Source organism: Echiichthys vipera (assembly GCF_963691815.1).
Source record: "Echiichthys vipera genome assembly, chromosome: 4".
Lineage (NCBI taxonomy): Eukaryota > Metazoa > Chordata > Actinopteri > Perciformes > Trachinidae > Echiichthys > Echiichthys vipera.
Window position 1 is genome coordinate 13,903,377 of NC_139829.1, and position 26,218 is coordinate 13,929,594.

Here is a 26,218-nt window from a genome sequence, read left to right on the forward strand (position 1 = left end):
TGTTTGTTCGGGGGGGGGGGGGGGTCACCGTGTTTTCCTTCTGCTGCGACCCTTTTACTCGTCTGATTTCATCTTCATCTGTGCCTGCATTTGAGCGATCATCTGCTGCATGCGTCTCAGCTAAAGTGCGATGAAAAACAAAAGAGAAATTTGCTAATATCAGCAGATGATCAAAAATTGGAACACAATTCAGAAACCGTTCACTTAATATTTCCTTAAACACCCAATAGTGGGTAGATGTTTGCAGGGAAGTGAGGTGTTTGATGTTTCTAGCAGCAGAAAAAAAGCTTATTTGGAAAAAAATGAAGTTGACCTGAGAAACCAGGATGTCAATGATACTTTACAGTTCTTCCAAAAAAAGCAGCAACACAAAAGTCTGCTGAATCAATTGTTTAACTGTTTTACTATAGAATCAGCACAAAATGATGGCAGTAAAACTGAAAGGTTAAAACAGCAAATATGTCCGGCTTATCTTACAGTAACTCCGCTCTTATGATCTGCCAACTTAGCATAACGTCGCTGTGCTGTGGAAACCACAAAAATGTAAATTTCTCAGGAGCTAAGAAAAACAAACAACAGCCTCTTCTCAGCTTTGTGACGATGCATTTTGCAGATAATGTAATGAAGTTTGTAAAGGTTTTTTTAGCTTAATAAATAAATAAATACATTTTCAATGTTTAAGTTAACAGAAAAATAAAAAAGACTACTGTTGATAAAACATTTTACACACTAGCTTTAGACTTTCAACACTTAGGGCAGATATTATTCATTTAGACTTTGTGGTTTAACCAATAGGACGCTGATGTTGTTTTCATAGGTTCACTATGCTTGAAACTTGTCGTCCAACCACGTTTTGAGACCAACCACGATGACTGAACAAACGAAGAAAGTACCATCTATAGAGAGAAACTTCAGAAGACAATCACTCGACGTTTAAATGGCAGATGCAGAAAAAACAGGGAAACGAACACAAAATAAACTACCAAAGTAAAAAAGCATCACATGGTTGATATAGTTTTACAACTCGAGATTTACCTTTACAAGAGAACCTGCTACATTACTGTAAATACACTGACCAGAGGCTTTATATGGTCATTATTCAAACAAATAATGATTAAATCAATATATGTGATGCATAATAACATATTCATATCAGCACAGCGACTGTAATAGCAAATGAAAAGGTGTTTAAAAATGAATGAAGCATAAATGTCAAACAATAAATGAAGGATGGATTAAATGTAAATAAAAGTCGATGAGAAGGCAGCGACGGACCCATAAAAAAGTGAACGACCGAAAAGAAATGTCATTCACACGGATAATGAAGATGTAAAGCTTTAAAAACTATCATGAGTCACACTGATAAACAATAAACTCCCCTGAAGCTTTCGCTCAAGTCTAGCGCCATCTTGTGGCTGAGAACATGACTGATCAGATTATTCATGTGCAGCAAAGTTTTACTGGTAAAAACAACATTATGCAGCCTTTTCTCTTCCCTCTGGTCTTATGTGTTTGAAAATATCACGAGTGTGTATGCATGACTTACCTTAAAAATCAAAACAACTTAAACTGAATAGTACTTTCAACATAGACTGACTATATTTACTAATATTAAATCTAGGTGAATAATATAAGATTACTTACATAGGGAAGTCCTCATGGGTAACACTTTATTTTAAGGCCCCTTAAGTAAATTCATTTAGTTAATTTTCTAAAACAGTGCCTGGAAATAGCTGTAATTTGGCCCTAATTATAAGGTAAACAGATGTCGTTCACATATTAAGTGCCACCACAATTAACTGAGTTTTTAAGAAAAAAAAAAAGCCAAGACATTAAACAGTTATTAATAGTTGCCTTTTGACTAAGCTGAAAAATTGACTGAGCTCAATCTAAACCTACGTGAATGTTTATTTTTTATTGAGTTATATCAGTTTATATGAGTTTGTAATTTACATCTACTCAGGAAGACCCATTTGACAGCTGACCTGCTGTGAACTGAAACTACCAATTAATTTGAATTAATTTATTAGAAGTGTAATAATTGAACACTGTAATGATGAGTCCAAAATTATAAAGCCCTTTCCAGGAACTGTTTTAAAAAATAAGAGATTTCTTTAAAAAATATATATTTTTAAGAATTATCCTAAGAAACTAGGGACCTGTAATATGTATATATATGTATATATGTATATATATGTATATATATGTATATATGTATATATATATATATGTTTATATGATACCGTAACATTGTTACTGTAATGTTTCCTTCCACCCAAAACAAACACGTAAACAAACGGACCACTGTCTCGCGTCGCCAGCTTTGTGTTTGGCTCTCCTCACATAACTGAGCTCATTCCCACCATAAAACTGGGCCAGGACATCCAGGCAGGAAGTGATGCCATATCCTGCCTGGGCACATTGTTTACAAACAGCTCTGATTGGACCCCGCCCGCTCACTACGGTGCGCTGAAGCAACAACACAAACAGGCATGAAGAGCAATCAGGAAACAGGTTATTGCCCACTGACGTGCAGGCTACACGGGCCCGAAATGTAAACAATGCATGTGACAGATAGTGGGGTGAAAATTAATATGACTTTCTTTCTTCTCTTTCTAAAATATGGAACACTGAAAACTGCCGACTAATGTTATGGCTCTGCTTCTACTAATGTTTATGTCATATATACAAGAAAGATGACACAGCAGTTTTTCCCACACAGTCAGGGTCAGTCTGCACTTACGCTTCATTACATAGGGCACTGAGGGCATGTGGCTCACTGGTTTGAGTCTGTCTCAACATTAGGATGCTTTGATCTGATACTGACTCACATAGCTGGATACGGTATCAGCGGCAATGGTTCCGATGTATTCTATGCAATTCTACGTTTATAAACTATAAACATTATCATCATATATTGCTGGATTTAAAAGGTTCACACTTGAACTGGGATTCCTTTTAATGCTAGGAGATTTTTTTTATTAAGTTAATGGTGCACAATTTATTATTTTAATAATAAGAAAAAATATCAGGTAATTGATGTCATCTCTGTTTACTTGTTACATTTTTAAAAAGCAATAAAAGCAAGGTTTTAGGTCACATCTACACATAAAAGAATGATCCCACTCACTTTGACACAGTGAAGAATCGAGCTTATGCATTACACACTGGCATTAAAAGTGTCATACCGGTGGTTTCACATCTTTAATCCACAAAAACATTATCTGCTCATACCCTCCATTAGTGTCAGTCATTTACCAAAGCATGGACCCATTTTCACCTGGTCACCGCAAAAACACATTTCTGCATGTATAACTCACACTTATTTTGATAAGAATCATTTTGCTCATATAAAACATTTTTTTCTGTTCAAGTGCCGGAGATCTACTTTAAGTCTGTGTAGTTCTGTTACTTTAACAAAACAGTTTCATTATGATTCATTAGTCCTTTTGAGCAAGTTTTAAATCTCTGTGCATTGACTTTGATAATGTACTAAAATTAACAGAACCCAATCTGCCCCAGCAGAGAAAGAAAAATACATTTCAAAATTGCAGCGTCACCGATATAACTTGTGAAATGATTGTTAGTAATATGAGTTGTACACACACATTTACGGGGCTGTTTACAAAAACAGTGACAGCGGTATCGTCCTGTAAGCTCTCTTGCCTTGTACTAAACATGGAGAAATGTGCTACAATTTCTTTGCACAGAACGATGAAAGAACTGTTGATTTCGTCACAGTCGAGCTGCGTTAGGCAGGGAAGACTTCATGATTTATTAGTGACCAACAACTCTGTTACCAAACATATGGACTGTGAGTATTATATTAATATGAATCTTTCCTTTAAACTGTTTTTGGAGTCTGCACACGTGTATTTACAGCTATACACTTGTTACTGGATCAACAAAGAAACATTTTAGCACAAAGAGAGACGAGAAGCTGTGTGTGTGTTCTTACCTCAGCCTCTTTCTGTAGCAGGATCTGGTCCTTATCCACCACATCCTCATCCACAGCCCTGCAGAGAAACAAAACACACGTTAATTAAAAAATCTTGAAATACAGCAGCCTGTGCTGTTTAAGTGATATAAATCAGCATCTCACCTGCCCGCTCTCTTCAACCTCTCTGAGCGGAAGTTCTCATAATGCAGATCCTGAGTCACCTCCTGGAGGTCTTGCATGTGGGTCCTGCAACACACAGATAAGCAATCCTTTATTCACACACTGGGAGGCAGTAGAGCTTCACTGTAAACCTTTTCTTTAGTAGATTATTTTGAAGTTCTGTTAAAAGACTTTCCTTTCGAAAATCCTATTACTTTAGCAGATTTGTTGCCATGGAAACTCACACAAGCATGGTGCGTAGTTTGAGGAAGTCATTGTGCTCAGGGTTCTCTACTTCAACAACTCCCCAGGGGTAAAGACGACCACGGATCTTCTTCCCCTTCACCTCAATCAGCTGGTTAGAGCCAATCACAGCAAAGGGAATACTCGCCTGGGAAAGGAAGATAAAGGTTAGAGACACAAAGGTAGAGGAAGGGATGTGGAAAATAAATGTATCAGAGAGGAGGGGATGAAGTGAAGGGAGGAGAATGGTATCTACGTATAACTAAACCCTCCGCTGTGTGTCCCTGTCTCACCTTCAGGACTCTGGTCTGCTCCTTGAACTCCTCATCCTCGTCAGAGTCGGCGTCAGGTAGCTGATAAATTCTGATCCCGTGCTCAGCGATCTCGTCCAGGATCTGGAAACAAGCAAAACACGATATGAGCCGGCAGGGTCGTGACCTCCTCGTGACCTAATGACATGTCCCACTGCACAGGGAAAACTGAACTGGTGAACCCTGCAGAGGTGTCACTGCAGACACTACCAGAGGGTCAGCGTTCTATTATCATTCTGTGGTCAAACTGACCACAAAGCAAGGATCTAGAAAGCTACTTTATTCAAAAACACTAAAACATTCTGACACTAAAGCCCTTTTTGTACCTTTAATTTTGTATTCATTGTTCACTTTGTGTAGAAGCTTATAATCTTGCATATAGTAGTCTAGTATTTAGCTCTATAGCTTGGTCGGTTGGTCAGTCGGGAAAAAAATGTAGGTAGGTAGGTGTGTGTGTGTGTGTGTGTGTGTGTGTGTGTGTGTGTGTGTGTGTGTGTGTGTGTGTACGCATGGATTCAAGCGTGTACGTGCTCTTATCCACACGAATCTTGTTGCATGCATCCGTTATTATTATTATTAATATAGTAGTTTATCTTACAGTATCTTAAATCAAACTGGCAATAAAGTAATTGAAAGCTACAATGAATTCTAGCATGGCACAGACTTTCGTAATTTATGGCAAATGGTAAATGGACTTGTGTGCACATAGCACAATTCTAGTCTTGTGACCACTCACACACTGATTCTAAGGCTACCTGCCCATCATCTAAAATACACTTTGGCATGCGGACCGGAGGAGGCACAGCCGACCCATCTATTTATCGAAATATGATGTGTGTATGTGTGTGTGTGCTGACTGTAAACTGTGAGTCATATGGACAAAACAACAGCTGGCGCTCTGACCCAACAGAAAGTAAGAGAACTCTATAGACTAATAGGAGGGTATGAGTGAGAACTAGTTGTTGCAGCAACACATTTAATTAAAGTCCCCCGTGGAGGAAAAGAGGGGTGAGAACAGAAAGGGCAGACAGGTGAAAAATAATAGCCGTCTGTGTGTGTGTGTGTGTGTGTGTGTGTGTATGTGTGTATGTGTGTATGTGTGTGTGTGTGTGTGTGTGTGTGTGTGTGTGTGTGTGTGTGTGTGTGTGTGTGTGTGTGTGTGTTTCAGAGTCAGAAACAAAGTTCTCAACCTCCTTTATTCACAAGCCGACCGGTGAAGAAACAAGTTAAAACAAAGGAGCTTTCTTCCCCACTACCTCTGGGACAGATGTCAGTATTTATTATTCTAAACATCAAAGCTGCATTTGTCTTTGTTTTCCAGAGAGCAGAACTTTTAAATCCACAATATCGTCTTATGTAATGGAGCCAAAAATGTCAACTGTTGTTTTCCTGACTTTTTGGGGACTTTCATGTACTGTAGTGTATAATAGGACAGTGGTCAGTCAGCCAGGAGCCTGGGAAGTGAGCGCAGGTTTTCCTACACAGAGCAGCTCCTGTTTGAGCCGTTGTTATGGCTGTTGCTTGTTTTCTCAGTGAGCTCTGTGCGCAGTGTGTGCAAGATAGTGCGTGTGTGGGGTGACTCTGGTATTGTTGTGGGGCAGATCTAAAAACAAACAGGCTTTGCAGGACTCAGAGAAGAGCGTGACTCAGGATCTGAGCCTCTTTCTCCTTCATTCACTCAAACACACACGATTTACAGATCTGTCGAACATGGAGGCTGGATAAACATCGCTCCGGCCGGGCAGAGCATGAAGAATTTTGGGAAACTCTGCACTTAGTGGGAAAATAAACATGTGTGACACAATGGCAGGAACAAATGAAACAAACAGCAAATCCAGTCACACAAGTAGATAAGTTGGAAACAAACACACATAAAAATGAGATAAAACCGGAATTATCAAACTTAAAGACCATTAATCAACCGGTCAACTGAACAACCAACAGATACAGTGTAAGATATTTTATGAATGCAAACCACTATTAAATATCCAGAAGCAATATCTGGTCATCACACAAACATGAGTCTGTTGTCTGCCATCATCTGTTTCCAGACCTTGGAAAGCCAAAAGCTACAAAATGGCTGTTTACCTGAATTATTCTGTTCTGTAACATGTGCTTAGTACAGCCTGACACCTATAATCAAGACCTCTCAGGGATCATCACATGTGAAAATCACAGCCCGCTCCAAATCCCTGTAGTCTCCCGTTGATTTACTGTACACAATGTAGGCCGTAATCGCTAATGTTACGCCAGCCTCTCCTACTACTCCTCTAAGTTGTGTATTTTCGTTGGCACAGAGATGTTGGCAGTTGGAGCCATTTTGATTTTATGACCATCCTGTTCGGCTATAATATACCCCCCCATCCCCACCCCACCCTGTGCTGTTATGGTTGGCCGTGTAGGTCCACTCAATGCTGTCAGGGCAGCGGACAAACAATGCCACACAAGACTCAGTATTAACTAGGAAAGGAAGCCAAAGATTTATCGCTTATGTTTCTGGCTCACAACGCTGAATATGAAGCATTGTTTGTGGAAATGTTCTGTCACGTCCGGTCGTTATGATAAGTGGGAGGGTGGAGGACGATGTTGTGCAGCTAAAAAAATGGGTTAGAAATGAGACTAATTGCAGATGAGGCGTGCATTTCCAGTGTAAAGTCAGGCTCCTTCAGTTCTAGGAATATTAAATATACCGTAGTGGTTATGTGCAGTCCAAATATAGCATACCCGCAGGTCTATACATAGATATAATTACACAGGGTGAAGTCGTGGGAGACATGGTGAAGAAGTTTTTTGAGAATTGCACAGCAGGTTTAACCAAAACCTCCAATCATAATGAAACAGGGTGCAAACCCATCATTACGGAGATCCACCGTTTCATCACAACGACCTGATGTGAATAATATTTTCATGATTTGTTCGTTCTCGCAAGCAAAAACTATGAATCACTAAAACGCCTGCTCAGCAATGACAAATGAGTTTTGGACAAACAACACTGGCAGAAAACAAATAGCTGACAAAGAAAAGAGCAGTGAGACAAAAGAGAGGATTACGGTGAGCACTGCGGTCCTGGTATTCGGAACCACAAGCACTCACAATAATACAGTTATAGTGCGACTGTTGAGGACAGAGCTGAACCTCCTCTGGCCTGGCAGGGTGTTTGTACTAAACTAAAACTCTAACAGGGAACAATACTTGGAAGTAGAAACATGTACCAGACCGTTCTTAGGAAACCCGCAATGCAGCGAAAGTACACAAAACAAAACAATCAAACTGCATCTCGACACTAATCAACCTCGATTGAGAAGAGCAAGGATCGGGTATTCAGAGGGACTAGACCAGCAGCACTTTGACGTAATGTTTATGTAACTTCACAGCTGCCTGCCAGCTTCTGCGAGGGGCCATGGGGAGAAAACGCTGCTTCATTGCCATTAAAAGTAGTAGCTCTGATCAGCTTTCTTACTGAGAAACCACTTTAAGGGACAGGGGCCCTCTTTTCCGAATGCCAAGTTTATTAATGGAAAATTGTGGCCAACTATCTGCCTACATATCAGTAAATAAAACAGCTGCTTACCTTGAACCTTCTGAATACATTTCACTAACAGAGAAATCTCTGCACTTCACGGTAAAGAGCAAACTCTAACGTAAGTAAAAAAAACTAGGTAACCCACAAGGTGCAGAAACAGGCACGAGGCAATAGGAATAAAAAGTTACAATAAAGGTGTTTTGCATGCACGAAGGGGGTTAAGCTACCCGAAGTAGAATTTTGTGAGTCACATTTATTTTATCATCGAAAATTTTCTGGTGACACATTTACAGTCATCAGTCAGTTATATGTTAACTGTTAGGATTCATTGATTTTTCCATAAGCACGGTTTCATAACAGAAAGAAATGTAGCTATGATATCTATGGTGTTCAGATTCCTGAGTTGAGAAGTTCACATGTCAGTGTTTACTTTCTTATTGTTTCAAAGGGCAGCTATTGTTCCTAACCTTTTTGCATGTTCTCAATATAGGCATACATGTACATGTACATACCAAAAGACCAAAAGAATAATGTGTGAAAAATACAATAAAACAAAGTCTGGTGTTTTAATTTAAAAAAGATTTTGTGTCTTTTCCCTTAAATTTTAAAACCGTGAAACTGTGATATTTCCTCTTACAATAATCGTGACAGTATCCATTTATTTAAGTGTGGCTATTGTTTAGACTATCACCAGATGAGATAGGTCAGGTATGTCTGAGTGGCTTATTACATCGACTAAATGAGTATTATAGGGGAAACCATGATTGCTTTATATTTGCTGTTAACATTTGAAGTCTGTTCTGCAGCTAAAGCATCAACCTTCTGTCTTTTCAGGTCAGAGCAAAACTGAGAAAAAGGAAGCACGAGTGGGTCGGATGAATTCCATCTGTCAAGTCCATAAACGTTGTATGTAAACTATCAAGTAACTAACAAGTTATGGACGAGCAGAAATATTGAGTCTTCCCACATAAAATAAATGGCCAACACACTTTTTGATAAAGAATAATAATAATTACTGGCAATGTGAGGATTACGGGCATTTCAACAAAACAAGACTTCCTTATTTAAAAAAGCTATAATTTGATCTGTAAAGATATTAAATACATATATACACTGTAAGAGTACTGAGCTGTGTTTAGTGTAATTCATATTTGAAAAAACACACATTACATACCTCAATTACAAGACACACAACGGATCTGTCAGTATGAAAAGAAAAAGCGTATTCCTACTACTATTCTTTAATATAGTCTCCAAACTTAATTGGCTAACTTTAAGACACTTGAGAACAAATGCTTCTCTCTTGCCAGGAAACGCCTTTCAACTAACCGGCTCTCTCCTGCCTGCAGGGAGTCTGAGGGGGCGAGGGCGCCCCAACAAAACCTGATCTAAGGGGGTCAGAGGGATTTAGACCACATACCAGCCACACACACACACAAAAACACATATAAACACACATCTAACTTTTGCACTGGTATGATCTGGGGACATGTGTGGAGCTTTGTAGCTCCAGGAGGCCAGTGGATCAGCAGAGATGGAGGATAACCTTCAGACCATCAGAGCAATCTACTTCTAAAAGTACTGTTACGCAGCAGCACCGGGAAAACAATACTTTTCTATTCACGAGACACAGTTTGCCTGCATGCACAGAAACACATTCCAGATATATTCAGTCAGAGTCTGAGAGCCGAGTGGACGGTCCAGACCAGAACAGACTGGGAAAGAACAGCTGGATTTGTTATAACAGGACTGATGGAAAGTACAGAGGAAGTCACTATAACCATGGTAACGTGATGGCATCATATGAGTTATGGTGATCCACACCCACCCACACCCACACACACCCACACACACACACACACCTATTGTCTGGGCTAAGTATTAGTACAGTTAAGACCACCCACCTCTCTCTCTGATCAAAGAGCGTGGAGAGGAACAATCGAGCTATTCATGTAATCTTGTCTTAGTGAGATTTACAAGGGGACAGTGCGAGTTAAGTATTTCTACCACACATCAGGTCTTTGTGACTTGGTCTAGTAATCAAAAGGGTCTCAACGGCAACAGCAAAAAGTGACTCATTAGCAGAACTGCAAAGTCCGGAAACCATCTTTTCAGGCTGGCCCTGTAACAAGAAAACCTGCTGTTTTCACACACTGTGGCCGACCTGTACTTTCTTCACTTGAGAACAGTTGACTGTGTGTAATAGAGCTGCTCGCTCAATGAGGAAAAAGCACATATTTATTGTTTTAAAATCTGCAGAGAAATGGAGCATGCCCTGGCACAATGACTGCTGGAGGGCAGAAAAATAAATATGTCCGCGTGTTTGAAACACTGGCAGGAAAAGGGACTAACACACACACACAGGAGCAGTGAAGTCATCACCATTCAACCTTTACTCACAGGACGCCTGCCTACTGCCTAGAAATGTACAAAGAAATAATATTAAAAAAGGAGCTTTACATCAAACTCTCATAATTACACGTCATTGATTAGCTGCCACATAGTTTCCTTTTCTAGCTCAACTGATCTGAGCACTGAAGTTTACCCTCTGAGGTAAAACTGTTTTACTTTCTGTAATTACTGGTGGTAAGAGCAGTTTGGCACTGATAATGTGCCCCAGCTGGGCCGTAAAACTTGTTCACACAGCGGGTGTATGATGGAGCAGCTGGAGAAGACAACGAGTCAGACAATGAGGGGAAAACTGTGACGGTGGTGAAATCTGGCAGCTGATGGGACAAACATGAGGGAGGGATCTGCATTGGAGACAGTGAACAGAAATGCTGAGAGAAGTAAGGAGTGGAGATGAGGACGATAACAGGGAGAGAGTGGAGGGAGGAAGAAGGGCCGGACTATTGTCTGCAGCCTTGCGCGACAACAGAGGAGGAGATGGGTTCTCTAGCCATCTCTGACCTCTGGCTCAGGAGAACAGCCTTTAGTCTTTACATTACTGCTGATCATTTTCAGAACTTGAATTTTGTGTTAATTTAAGTGTGCAATTAACGATTCTTCTCATTAACGATTAATCTGTTGATTTTTTTCTCTATTAATTTTTCTATTTTTCTGACACTCACAACCTCAAAGCTGGCACTGAGGAATCCTTAGACAAAAATGATTTAAATGATATTGCAGATTAACTGATTAATCAATGAAATGTTCAAGTTACAGAATATGACAAAACAGACCCCAAAGCACTCTTCTGTTCAAACAAAACATTTTTTATGTTTTGCTTCCCTCAGGATTCCAGTCTAAACCAGTTTTGTATGGACCTCTATGTTCAGAAAAAAGCCAATCAAGCAGTTTGAGACCAAATCCCTGCACAGGATATGACTGTTAGGTCCCAGACTGAGAGGATCAGTCCCTCAATATACCCTCCTCAGGGTAACTTATGAGCAAGAGACCACAGCGACCCCGGTGAAGGAAATTGGCATTAGAGCAAAACAAAAAAAGAGTACACAAAAGAAAGTAGAAAGGGAAGAAAGTAAAAGTAAGGCACTGCCAGGAGAGGAAGGACTGGGCGAGAGGCGAGCAGAACTAAGGGGATGAAAGCTGAATGATGGGAGGTTTGTTAACCTTGTTGCTGAGGGCAGCAGGTTGTGTCTTGTCAGTGGAACGGTCTTGACACATTGCAGGAAACTTTTATTGTTCTATACAAGCTGTTTCCCCCTAATAAAAACGAGAAATGAGTGGACGAGCCTTGAGAAAGAGAGCGGGGGGCATTTACTGAGAGACAAATGGCTTCCAACGGTGAGAAAATACCCTGCAAAAAAACAAACTAATAAATACTGTGGGAGAAACGCTGGGGGTTATCAATCATCCTCCAGTATTCAGCTTTGTGGCAGGTTCTTGGCTGCTGGCGCTCTGACCTCAAAGGAGGGCCTGATGCCCCGCTTTACTGTACCAGACTGTAGGAAAGGACTCAGGCACGTATACCTAAGAGCCACTTTAACTAATCTGATCAAACCAACAAATACTCAAGACAGATGCATTTGTTCTCCTGAGAGACACTTAAATAGATGAATGAGTGTTACTATGACGCTTACCATTTACAATGACTACGTTTATAAGCACACAAGAAACCGGAATACTGTGATAAATCAGTAAATGCAGGAAGAGCGCATTTTTGATTGTTACTATTTTCTCAAATGAGTGAATAATCAGATGTCCCGTGTAAAAACTCTGGAATAATTTAAATATATTAAGTAGAAATGTCATAAGAAACCTATTTAGTGGTTTTATGCTGCCATATTATTTTTAATTATCTAGATTTTGTCTTTTGATTTTACACATAGCCATTACTTATTTAATGGTTCGGCTTGATAAAAAAAGACCAATACAGTTTTGTATGGTTTCAGTCGTAGCTTGAACAAGGACTGGACTAGATATGGCCAAAATCTATATGTATCATTTCATATCTCGATAATAGGGGTAGTATATCCCTGATATAGCATGTTCTCTGGTAACTCAATAAATAGAAGCAGTAAAGAACCTAACCTAACCTTTAATATGTAACAAATGATAAATACTGAGTATTCATATACTTACTCTAGTTTGAGTAAGTATGTGCTTTTTTGTTTTTGTTTTGATCTATTTAGCTGCATTAAAAACACGTCCTGTTGAATGAAATCAGGGCTACTGTATAGATTTTTAATACAGTGACAGAAACTAAGGATTCCCCACACAATCCACTACACAGAAAAACAACCACAGTGTACATACTTTTATAAATGGAGTTTAAGATAAAAGGAGATAATACAACCTCTTTAGGGACTTGTGGCGCTGTTTCTAAATGTGGGGCAGATAGCTCAATTAACCCTCTTCATTTCCTGCCAATAATGGCTTGTCCAGGAACTTATTCATCAGATACATTACAACTAAATTTAAACTTTGTTTGTGTGTCTTAGTACAAAAACGACCTGAGTATAAATGTAGTTAAGAAATAAAAGTATTTTCTTCATTGCTTGAATTAGAAAATGCATGGGTTTGGATAATGTGTGTGAGTTTTTCCATTTTGTTGAACTCGGCAGCTCCTTAGTTTAAAGCGGGAAATGTCTGTTAAGGGAACACTTAGTGGAGCATGTGAACAAACTCTGTTGGACAGACAGTGTTGTGGACAGTTCAGCAGTAAAAAAAGAAAAAAGTCAGATCGGAGAGATAAGGTTAGAGTATTTCCGCTACCCCACTTTTATCACTGATGAAAATGATTTAATGAAAAGCAAAACATGAACCAAATTAAACAAGAGTGATGTTTATAACTGTAATCAAAACAGCTGCCAGCCAGATCAGAAAGCCAACAAGCTGGGGGGTTTTCTATAGATTGGGGTTGGGCTTGGTGGTGGCAGGAAACATGGTTTTGTTCATCTTAAGTGCCAAAGGAACACTCAGAAGGTTTGAGGAAGGTCAAAACACAAAACAACTCAACAGAGCACAATTCAACTGGCAGGTCCCTTAAGGACAACACAGTGGAGGAATTTTACCTTTGATGTTGGAGCAATTCACATACTAGAGAAAATAAGTTACTGAGTTCTTGTATTGTCCCAAATGAGACACGTGTTACATTTTGTTGTTTTAGGAGGTTTAGAAAGAAAAACTGTGTGTCCTGAAACCGTGAATCTGGCTCTCTAAGATGCTGCATCAGCAATTTCAGGCTAACCGACGGTGGGAGCCTGGAACAAAGCAGACCTTGGTCAGCCTGACGCCCTGCCAGACCAACGGCTCCGAGGCCTGAATGAGAGGCAGGTGGGAGGTCTGGGCACAAACAGGCAGGTGGGGAGAGGGGCTGACTTACAATTAAAAACAGTAATGAAAAAAAAAGCCATTTGCAACAACAGCCTACACAGTGATCGCATTTTTTCTGAACTAGGTCTGCAACTAATGATTAATTTCCATTATCAGTGGGTCTAATGATGCCTTTCAAGGTTAATAGTTTGCTTATAAAATGTCAAAAAACAATGAAAAATGCCAAACACAAGTTTCCCCATGTCCAAAACGAAGCCCCAGTTAAGATTTTTGCTTAAAGTTGCTAAAATACTTAAAGGAATATTAAAATAGTTGCCAATTAATCTTCAGTTGTTTAACTGATTGATTAATTGTTTCCATTCTGAATCCAGACATAAAGCAAAGAGCAAGCATGACATTTCAGGATTTTCTTTACAAAGCGTTCCTATACTTTTTCACAAGACTAAGCACTTTTCAGCTTGCACCTTTTCCAGCACCTTTCGACTGTGGTAAATTAAAAAAACAACCAAAATTATGTTTTGTGATAGCCTTTTACAGAAGGCTGACAGATCAAATTAAAACACAACAAAATCTTTCAAAATGTGTCAACTTTGTAAGCAGACTTGGCCTCATACATAACCTAAATTAAAAGGAGTTTCAAGCATTTAATTCAAAATACGAGCACCATATTAAAATTCAAGTGTTTTCAAGGATTTTCAGCACCAGCAGGAACCCTGTTTACAGTTAATTACTTTGCAAAGGTGGTTATGTTTTTGGTTTGTTTGTCAGCAGGATTACAGAAAAACTACTGGGTCAGTTTTCATATAACTTGATGGCTGTAGGGGAGTGTAGTGAGAAGAACCTTTTAAATTTTGCAGCGGATCCGAATCACAGGGCGCATAGACAAAAATGTTTTCACTTATGTTAACATTGTGAGATAAGGCATGGCCTTGGCAGAGGTCTGCGCTCTTTGAGTACTCTATAAGTTTTTATTGCTGTCCTCGATAACAAAAACTCTTAGTTGACTAACACTCATATGATTTTGTCTTATATTTTAAGATTAGTTAATTTAATCGACAGATCTGTAAAACTGAGTTTCTCCACAAAAGATCATGCAAAAGCACCACTTTAAATATAGTGATTACCAGAGATGTGCTCCTAAGTTTCTTGGAAATAAGTTTCAGCATGAAAAAAGTGTAAAAACGGTTAATCTGCTGAAGAAATCTTAGACAACTAAAACCACAACAACTGATTAGTCGACTCATGGACTACGAGGGGGCAGGCCTACTAGCTGTGAAAGTTTTTAGGTGAGTAGAGGTTATCAGCTAAACACGTTGCAGTAAGGTGTGTGTGTTGTATTGAACTACTGTGTCTATCCCCCCTGGACAGCAGGAAGCTGAGGAGCGTGCAGGCAGGCAGGCAGACATTTGGGTCACTTCCAACAGGAAGTATCTGGGATGGGCTGAAGCTGGAAGAGATGTGCTGCCTCTATGTTATATACAACACTCTTTTCCTACCCTTCCCTTTAAACAATCTGGCAGTATCGTCAAGAACACAAAATGTAAGCCATAAATCACTGCAATTACACAGGGAAGTAAACATGAGCGTTCTCACATAAACACACGGATGTCTGACATACCAGGCTGCCAATAAGGATGGATAAGTGATTTCGCTATAATAGCTAAACCATATACACGTGTGTGTGTGTGTGTGTGTGTGTGTGTGTGTGTGTGTGTGTGTGTGTGTGTGTGTGTGTGTGTGTGTGTGTGTGTGTGTGTGTGTGTGTGTGTGTGTGTGTGTGTGTGTGTGTGTGTGTGTGTGTGTGTGTGTGTGTAGATATCAAACCCACCCTCCTCTTCAGGCGATCTCTCTCCTTCAGTATCAGAGTGTCGGCCTTGGCGATGACTGGGACTATGTTGACTTTGCTGTGGATGGCCTTCATGAACTCCACATCCAGAGGCTTTAGACTAGCATAGAAAATATGAAGAAGACAAAGAACAATTAGGACGCAGTGGAAAACACAGGATAGAGGACACAGGGGAGGGGACACTTTTGAGAAAATAAATAAATAAACAAGAAATGGCGGGGCAAGAGAGAAATTAGAGGTGGCATCGAAATCAGGCCAAAATCAATAATATAAGTTTACTTTATAGGTTTAGGTAATCTTGAATGTACTTGAATAGACATGAGTTAAAGCAATTCTTACCTTTCTGGCATTTTTATACTTTTCTTTTGAAATCTTAAAACACTCCTAATAAGTGTATGGCAGATTAAAATGTAAAAGAAATCCACCAGGTGTTGAAACTCAAAAACAGTAAATTCTCATATATTTCTGATAAAAGTCTGACCAATCATTTTATTCTGTCCGAATACCACATGCACGAGCTTCCTGCCCGTCATCTGTCACTCTGTTTCACTTGCGCTACTCATGCTGCGTTACAGTGCCATGGGAAGTTTGAAGTTTCGGACCTCCAACTAGGCAAAGTGCACTGGAATGACTGTCAAAGTGAAGCTCCTGCTAGTGAATTCGGGGTAGGTCAATCTTCCTCAAATTTCGATCGTAGGAGATTCCACTTTGACAAGCATTGCATTGCACTCTGCCTAGTTGGAGGTCTGAAACTTCGGACTTCCCATGGCACTGGAACACAGCATTTCTCTCTCACTGCACATGTCAGGGGAAGAGGGAGCGTCAGAGGGGGAAGAGGAAACATGAAAGAAAGGTAAGAATTGCTTTAACAACTGTTTCACTGTGTTTGTTTACCCGTGTCCAAATGGAGATATGAAGTAGAAGCAGCAGTGCACCCTGTTGTCCACAATGTGTCTTCGGTTCAGGCCGCTCTCATCATGGAGGTATCGCTCAAACTGATTGTCAATGTACTGGATGATAGTCTTGAAGCTGAGACAAATAGGAAGAGAAACAGACGTTAGCCTCCTTAATCGCACCAAATAACCGTGTAAACACTATTTTAACATCAGCACTGAGAATGACATCGTCAGTTTCAAGGAATGGAAATCCTACACGTCATTTTGAAGGCTATCATGTAAGTCCAGGAGGATCCGCACTCTCCCACAATGACTCAGTAGTGTGATTTTATATGATATATATATGTCAGGTGATACATCACTGTTGTAAAATTGTATCTCAGTTTTGTGATAGGATAGATAGATTTGTTTTGGTTTAGGGGCTTTATATCCCTATATGCGCTGAGAAAGCCTTTAAACCTTACTGGATAACCTTTAAAGATACAGGCAGTCAAAGTAAAATAACAGCTTCTGTTTGTATAGCTGCAGAGAAGTTGACATGTTATGCATGTTTATCATGTATTAGTGACCTTTTTCCTATCACTTTACACCATTTTTGAACAGATATAAGCTAATTCACATCTTCTGTTTATGCCTGACCAGCTGGTGTGATAAGGACAAAGTTCAACTGAGGAATGCATTAAATTATTTTCTAGGCAGACTGCACAGTATGAAAATCAACTTGTAGAAAGATATTGTATTTTGTTGTGTCTTTAGTTTCATTATTTAACAACAAAAACACTGTTATAGTTCTTTAAATTTGTTAAAACCCTACTATTGCACCTAAGTTAACCAATCTCTGTCCAGTTTCATCTCTTTTCCAGTTTTGTCCTTTTTAGTAGCCTCTGTAGTGAGTCCAGGAGAGAAAAAGTACAGCTATGCCAGGACAATCAACAGGAAATAGATCCTACAGAGACTACATTGGCACCACCGGCATGAGGATGGCAGACACACACACATAACTGAAGGAAATCTAGACACTGGGAATGCAGAGGGAGGAGAGGTAGGAAAGAGGGAGTTTGGGATGCAACTTAAGAAAGGGAGTAGTTGAGGACAGGAGGGAAGGATGAGAAAGCATGCCGGACAGGAAACCAGTCCCCAGTTGTTATCACTCCCTACTCCTCCACGGCACATAAACACACCAGTCCTGGCTGTTGATGGCGTCGCCGTATCCAGGGGTGTCAACCACGGTGAGGCGAAGCTTTACTCCTCTCTCCTCGATCTCCACAGTTGATGCCTCAATCTGCACCGTTCTCTCAATCTTTTCTGCAGAGAGGAAGTACAAGAATAATTGATGGGTGGCATAAACCAGGTGAAACATTAATATCCCAAGCCGCTGAACTGCCACAACCACAGACTCCACAGCTTAAAAAGATGAAATCATGGGTTCTGTCATCTAAAAGAGCTTCCCTTTTTCTTCTTTGCACAAACAGCCCTGGGAGGGCCTGGATAATTGTTTTCAAGCCAGAACAAGTCCTAATCCAAGTCAAGTCATAAGAAGGGCAGGGTCATATTTTGAGACTAAGGCATTCCCAACATTCCTCTTGAAATAATGCGCTGCTGGAGACATAGCAGCAGACATTTCTCTATTATTACAGTGTGCATATTTGTGTGCGTATGCATGTTTATGTGTGTGTACTGGGGAGTATACCTGCGGCACCAGGGATGTAGCGTTCAGGGTAGAGATCAGTGAGAAACAGGCTGTTTATAAGCGTTGATTTGCCCAAACCAGACTCCCCTGAAAAACAAGAGAGAATGAAAAAAGAATGCTCTATTCTCTAAAGAAATGATATAGTCTACTTTGAAAAGGATATATAATCCCTCACCTACAACCATCAGGGTAAATTCAAACCCTTTTTTCACTGATTTCCGGTGTACTTGGTTCGGGAGGTTGGCAAACCCTACATAACCTGCTGCATCTGGGAACTGTAGGGCACAAAAAGAAATACACATTGTTCAAAATTAAATATGTGATTATTATGTAATTTTAGTGATTTTCTACTTGTTACTTTCACTCCAACATTTTTTCTTCATTTTATGGAGGTGTGTAAAGGTGCAAGTGGGTCTATAAGAGTGAGATTGATGATGATGCATATTATTGAGAATTTCCAACAGGCAATAAAGCCTAGCCATGAAACACTTAAACATGTATACAGGATATCCTCTCTGGGTGCCTGTGTATGCTTGTGTGCATGAGATTAGTACTATGAGTCTTAATCACCGCTGCCTTATTAGAAACCCCTCCTGATACTATGTCGACCTGTCATAGTTCAACTGTGTGTTAAGCCTGTGACTCACCTTCCCTTTCTCTCCAGACTGAGACATCACTGCCGTTTACTAGATGGTGAAAAAAAAAATGTATCAGAAAGATGAATCACCTTAAAAACAGTTTGTAGGAACTTCACAGTAATGCCTTTCTTCCAGGCAACATGATTCAACTGTTTCTCAAGAATTAACTGAAGAATTGCTCTTTATATGACCATAATATAGCATTTTGACAGGCAATAGAGTTATCTTTACATCACAAATCTTCATTTGTATTATTAATTTTTCTCAAGCAGCAATCACAAAAGACAACTTCAGGATATTTAAATGTTAAATTGTAACAACTGTAAATCTAGTCCACATTGAGGTCTACACTGTTCTTTAACATCATCACATGGAAAGAGCAGCCATTAAGAGTTCTGGGCAACAAGTGTGTTCCCAGATTCCTGTTAAACTGTCTCATATATCCCGTGCTCCTGGCCCACGCTATGACCCTGAGCAGACGACAGAGCAACAAGCCTGCTTGATAAATTAGCTACATAATGACTGAGCAGGAAGAACAGGCTCCATTTTATCACCAACACACTGGCCCTTGACAGGTGGAGTGTGATAAGCATTAGAAAGAGGCAGGCTGCCGTGCGCTGCCAAACGGAGATGCCGTAGGTTATGTAATGCGAGTTGGGGGGAAAGAGGTGGCATGGGAATCTGGATTGACCTTTCTCTGTTGGCATGCGACAAACGCACAGTTGTGGACACTTGGGGAACCGTTTCACACTGTTAAATCTATTAGATGATAGTTGGGGGGGCTCTCTGTATCTAAACAAATGTGGGCAGAGATCTCTCAGACTGACAGGTTGGTTTCACCGAGCCAGCAGGGAGAACAATGGCTGTTTATCCCTCTGGTTCCTGAAGCCTTTCCTATACAGAGCAGCTCAACTATGGGGAGGAGGGAGAACACGTGCCTCACCCCTGTTCACATTCAGGTCTGACCACATGTCAGTACAGTAAGGGGAGACGCCAATATACAGGGTGGAGGGGTGCCAGGTTAGGGCCACAAAGGTCAAAAGGTTAACCCAATCAGAACATCAGAATGACCACACCGGTCTTTCCCAAAGTTAAGGTCGGCACCCAAAATGTGAATTAATTTTTCTAAGTAAAATAGAAGAAGAGCGTCCTGTTTTCCACACTGGTCTGTTCAGCTCAGATGCTGTGTGGGGCTGTTTACTAGGGGTGGGGGGAAAGTATCACAAATCTTTATAAACAAATTTGTTTTAGTGCTGGAATGCATTAATAATTTTATTCATTCATTTTAGTCTAGGTGTAGGCAAGACGAAGCTACCACTTTTAGACCCAAAATCAAGCATTTTTAATGAATCAATTTAGAAATTTTCAAGAGTGAATGCCTCTAGAAGTGTATGACCTTTTCCCACAGTCTAGTGTTAAAAAGTAAACAAAATAATAATATCAAATTGCAATACATATCAAATCGGAACCCAAGTATCGTGATAGTATCAAATGGGGAGAAAAGCATATTGTCAATGAGGTAACGTTGAGTGTGACAGCTGTGATTCTCTTACTCTCCTTTGCTTGAATTCATGATGTTTCATGGCCGGTTAAAACAAGACATTTGAATATGTCACCTTGGACTCTGGGAAAGTGTGGTGGACATGTTATAGACTGAAATAATGATGAAATAATCTGCAGAGACATCAATAATGGAAAAAGGCTATACTTTGGCACAGCGGTGCTTTGTACTTAATGGTTACGTTATGCTAACATACTGATGTTCAGCTGGTAGATCATGTTTACCTTGAAAGAACAATGAAAGGATAAGCCTAACTCCCAGCTAATCCAAAAATGGGAAAAAAGGTGGAGCGTTGATGGAGCTTAGGTGGGTTGAATGAAGTCTACAGTCTTGTATGCTCATCTCCTGTGATGGGACCCAACTGTCACTCAAAGCGTTCAAGCCCTTAATGACTCATAATTTAAAGCTTTACTCAAATCTAGGGGGAGAAATAAAACAATTCACCCCTTGTACAGTAGTCATGAACAGGGAAATTAGCTATGGAGAGCAAAAAAAGGTTTTTGTACCAGGCTGTAAACATGTTCATTTCAGCGGGAAAGATGCACATCTTAACATGGGGTCTATGGGGATGGACTCGCTTTTGGAGCCACCTTCAAGTGGCCATTTGAGGAACTGCGTGGTTTCATGTTTCAGCCCCAGTGGTTGTTGCTTGGTTTTGTCAAAATGTCAACCTCAGAGAAAGTCAGGCTTAGAGCACAGTGATAGACTGACCCTGCACGGAGCCAAACAACTAACATGGTTTACATGGTTTAGCCCTAAAAACACAACAAAGACGTTAATAAATGTGCTTTCATTGTTAATGAACATCTAATTAAATGTCGCCGGCCACACAGGCATATCCATGTGTATCACACACACACACACACCAAGTATTATTCCTTGACAGGCTCTGTGGGAACCAGCATTAGACCGGCAGTAGATTAATTAAACCGTTCCAATATCGCAGTTGTAATATCACAAAGACAACACTACAGGACAGACAGGCAGGAGGCACACTTCAATAATGCTTTCTTAATAATGGCCATTTAATCGGCCAGGCTGCTGAGCTGCTTACACACACAAATATACAGCTATCAACGGGCCAGACATGGAGATTAAACAGTTTGGGCCAAAAGGGAAAAATGCCACCTTAGAACAGCCAAGGTTCTTGGCATGTAATGCATTTAGAGTTGATTTATTGGTTGGAGTGAAGCCATGAAGGGGCAGCGGTGCTGGTAGAACTATTCACCTTCCTAAGGCAGTGTCAAGGGTCCACACACCCACTCCCCATGGATTAAAGCATTTCTGCTCTTATGGAAACATTGAAACAATAATTTCGCACCGTGGAGATTTAGTGCACACAGTGGCACAACAACAAAAATGGTAATTTACTGGCAACTGATCACAGCAACAAGGACCCCAAAGCTACTGAGCATAATAAAGTGATGTTTGGCACATAAGACACACAACACCCCAAATAAACACAGGGGGGCTTGACTGTAATTAAGTAGCCCTTGGGGACCAAAGGTTGAGGCAGTGGGCAACAGTAATAAAGATATGATACATTTTTTAAGCCGTGGTTTTAGAAACACTTTATAACATGAGCTCAGAGCGGGGGGAAAGCCACAATACGCGGAATAAAAAAGCCTTTCAACCACGAGGAAACAGCAGGACACACACACACACACACACACACACACACACACACACACACACACACACACACACACACACACACACACACACACACACACACACACACACACACACACACACACACACACACACACACACACACACACACACACACACACACACACACACACACACACACACACACACACACACACACACACACACACACACACACACACACACACACACACACACACACACACACACACACTTTAAAGCACAGGATGGACCGTTTATGATGATGGGGACAGCAGAGGAAATTGCTAAAAACAAGTGGGAGTCATTCAGGAACAAAATGTTATCCTAACACTGTGGTATTCACACAGCTGCTGGGGGAAAAAAGCTCTATATTAATTGTGAAACTAGCACTGTGGTTAGAGGTGCATATCATTTTTTAATCTCCATGCTTGTTTCTCAACATTGAATCTGTATAATTATGTTTGGTTAATGGGTATTTGAATGATAGAACATTGCAAATGAAAGAATGAATAGCAAGTGCTGAATAACAAAACCTATCCCTACACGTTATTACAACTTATATAAATATTATTTACAAATATTAATTTCTTGTACATCTACAAGAAAGACCATCCATCTAGGTACATATCCCTTTAATATATCTAAATATCAACATTATGGGCATTATTGGAAATGGTGAAATCATTGCTTTCACTACTTTATAGCAATTTTGAATTTACAGATTTAGAGATTATTCTATTATGAAAATAAGAGTTAGTTGTAGACCTAAGTTGACATGAGCTTAAAGCTAAGTTTAAGAATAACCTCCCTCCTTTTATACATTTACAGCACACAGTGGGTGAAAGTAAATCAAATATCAAACATTATCACAATAACTCTGGTACTGCAGGGATCAAAGATATTTTGAACGTTCTCTCTGTGTATAGTGGACAAAGGTATCCTGCTGTGAAACACCATCATTCAAACCTCTGGCACAATAGTTCAGAGCCACTTGGGTCTGTCAATGTGAATAAAGTTTTGTTTTTCCATTCACACCACAGTGCAAAACAGGAGGAAACAACTCCTTGCAGTTTAAAATATCAGACAGATTTCTTCCCTGACGCTCCTGTGCCGGCCAGTATTTGTGAGATAAGGTCACAGGAAGAGGAAAGGTCAGAAAATGGTGAAGGTGGTTAATCACAGGCCTGAGACATCTTTCAGTACCAAGACGTAATCCTTCTGATAGCAAACTGATCTGCGTCCAGCGGAGTAAAGTTGTTTCTGAAGTAAAGGGCAGCTGCCAGCCCGAGATTACAGCTCACACAGTCTGCCATCGTGCCCATGGTGTTCACCACTCAGCAAGAAAGGAAGTGAAATATGCTTGTTTTCACTGAGCCAAAAACACAAGCAAAGATGGATGATAATTCTTCAATAGTGGCTCTCCGCCACATCTTAGACAGACACATAATGATAATATGTCATTGTTTCCCACTGTTATTGTGAAGTTGTCTAAACACAAAATTTATTTTCCGCAAATGTGCCTTTACAATCAAAAGGTCAAGGATTAATCGGATGTTAAAAAGCGATTTCAGAGTTCAGGAATGTTACACAAAAAGAATTTTACAGGACATTTGTGGAAGTCAGTGCTTTAAATGGGACATCAGAAGTAGATTACATGTGTTGCTGATTTGGGAATATGTAAGCCCACTGAAGTGTAGAGTTTCCCTGCAGTTATGAACTGGGACAATGGGACAACCGGTCAAGACAGATGGACGCCCTCCATAGAGCTGGATCGAGTCGACGTTTCTGCCTGTTAAAAGGAAGGTTTGGTTGCCACTGTGTGCACAAGATTGCTGGATAAATATAGTATATACATATTATTAATACCATTATAGATAGTGTAACTTGCTGCTGCTCATGGAGGAATTGTTGGGTCTATGTAAATCATAAATTACTGATCGAGTGTGGTCTATACCTGCTCTATATTTAAAGTGTCTTGACATAACTTTTGTTATGATTTGGCACTATAGATAAAATTGAATTGAACAAGTTAATTCAAAACCTGTTGTTGAAAAAAATGTAAAAAATTAAAAAAAACAAAAAAAAACAAAGGGGGATGTTGAGTTATCTTAGTTGTTATGGAAATCTGAAGAGGAGGAAATATCAACTTGGACATTTCTGTCCCTTAATGAATGCTTTTATAAATCAATGCTTCAGTCACTGTATAGGGGGCATTGAGCCGTGTGTGAGGCCTCTGTAACAGTTGATGTCCACCACACCCAGTCTGACAGACACTCACTGAGTTTACCAAACATCCACTGGGACCGTGAGGGACATCTTATTTTATACGTAAGTTTCGCAGTTAAATACCGTAGCTCCTTAATAGTGTGATTTCCTCTTTGAAAAACGATTGATAAACCAAATTTCAGTGTAAATACAGTGCTGAAAGTGTCAACGTTACATGTCAAACTTTAGCAACAGTTGTTACCGCGGCTGGTGTCATGTTGCCAGCGAGGCTTCTGTTGACTCTCCGGTGTGTCTTCTGCTCTCTCCTCCGACTAATTCAAACACAAAAACAACAAAAAAAACAACCATCCACTAAGCAGTGTCTTACCTGAGTGTTACTTTGAATTATCGGTAATCAACAGGAGCGTTTTTGCCTCTTGCCGCTGTCCCAGCCCAGGAAGGGAAACCCGGAAACCGTCCCCCGTGAGTGAGTCCGCCCTCGTCCCTGATGCTTTTTCATTACCAACGGCTCTCTTACTTGCGCCACTGACGCCATTACGGCTCAACGGTCGGGACGTTCTGGCCCTTTGTACATAATTCCTTACGTGGATCCAACATGGCTGCCGCAGTGTTACAGTTTCTTTAACTATTTCCCAGTAACGTGTGTAAAAAAAAAAGTATGAATAAATACAGGAATAAATAAATAAATAAAGACATACATAAACAAAAGAATGAATTAATAAATGCTGAAATAAATGGGACCGCCTATCTCATTAGCATATAGATACAGAAATGCTTAAATAAATATATGTAGGTGAACAAAAATGTAGAAGTAAAGCATTTATTTATTAATTATTTAAGTGATTTATGCATACATTTATTTATATATGTATTCACGCATTTATTATTATTATATTTATTTATATATACATTTATTCATGCATCAATTAACTTATTTCAGCAATTATTTATTCATTTATTTATATATTTATGTATTTATTTATTTCTGTATTTATTTATTTATTGAGACTTAAATCATGTTTAGTACTCCATAATGTTTAATGTAGGCTTACTGCTAATTATTTCATATAAACTGTCAATTTAAAACAGGCAGGCCAAGCTGTGATTGACTTGGTGAAAAATACATTATTGGTCAATTTGCTTTCTTATATTTCCGAAAACACTATAGCCTATTATGAGCAAAATCAGCATATAAACCACTTAAATCCACTGGATAGTGTATGTTGTATTCAGCTTTCCAGTGGTAGACAATAAGTAGGCTACTATTCTTAAATGTTAATACATTCTGTGCAATTTTAGGTCATCTTTCCATGTTGTGCTTTATTCTACTTCACTAGTCTACTTTCAGATGATATAAGGTTCTTTAAATTCCTATGTAATATTTGACAGTCACACATTAAGCCTATATTCTGCATACAAAACACAGCCTATGAGCTTTTAAAATAGAATATAGGAGACACCTATACATTAAATTGATACATTTATGTTAACTGATTGATAGGCTACTTCAGTAAAACTTGAATAACAATATGAATGCAAAAAAGTAAAATTTAGTTAAATATTTTACATTGTGATAGTGCCACTAAGTTAAAACACTCAGGCTTTTTAGATTTGATTTAGATTTAGGTTGTATAAAAATGCCACCAATGGCAGTTTACAGGATGTTAAACATGAATAAATATTGATTAAAATCAGGGTCCTGACAAATCATTACATTTCATAAAGGATTCTTTACTGTACAAAAAAGATACAAATATATATTTTAAAACACCAATACACAACAAGACCCAAGAACA

General features: G+C 39.6%; 1 protein-coding gene across 1 annotated transcript; it reads right to left on the bottom strand.

Moving 5' to 3' along the window:
- LOC310946307 (septin-2) lies at positions 1-24,887 on the bottom strand. The gene is made up of 12 exons (XM_083912745.1): positions 24,790-24,887; positions 18,992-19,030; positions 18,520-18,619; positions 18,345-18,431; positions 17,836-17,959; positions 16,653-16,787; positions 15,741-15,858; positions 4,636-4,737; positions 4,345-4,490; positions 4,103-4,186; positions 3,959-4,016; positions 1-120 (listed from the first exon to the last, which is right to left on the bottom strand). Exons 2-12 carry the CDS (start codon positions 19,016-19,018, stop codon positions 55-57), a joined length of 1,047 nt encoding a protein of 348 aa, XP_083768871.1. The 5' UTR covers positions 19,019-19,030; positions 24,790-24,887; the 3' UTR covers positions 1-54.
- Positions 24,888-26,218: the final 1,331 nt, after the last annotated feature.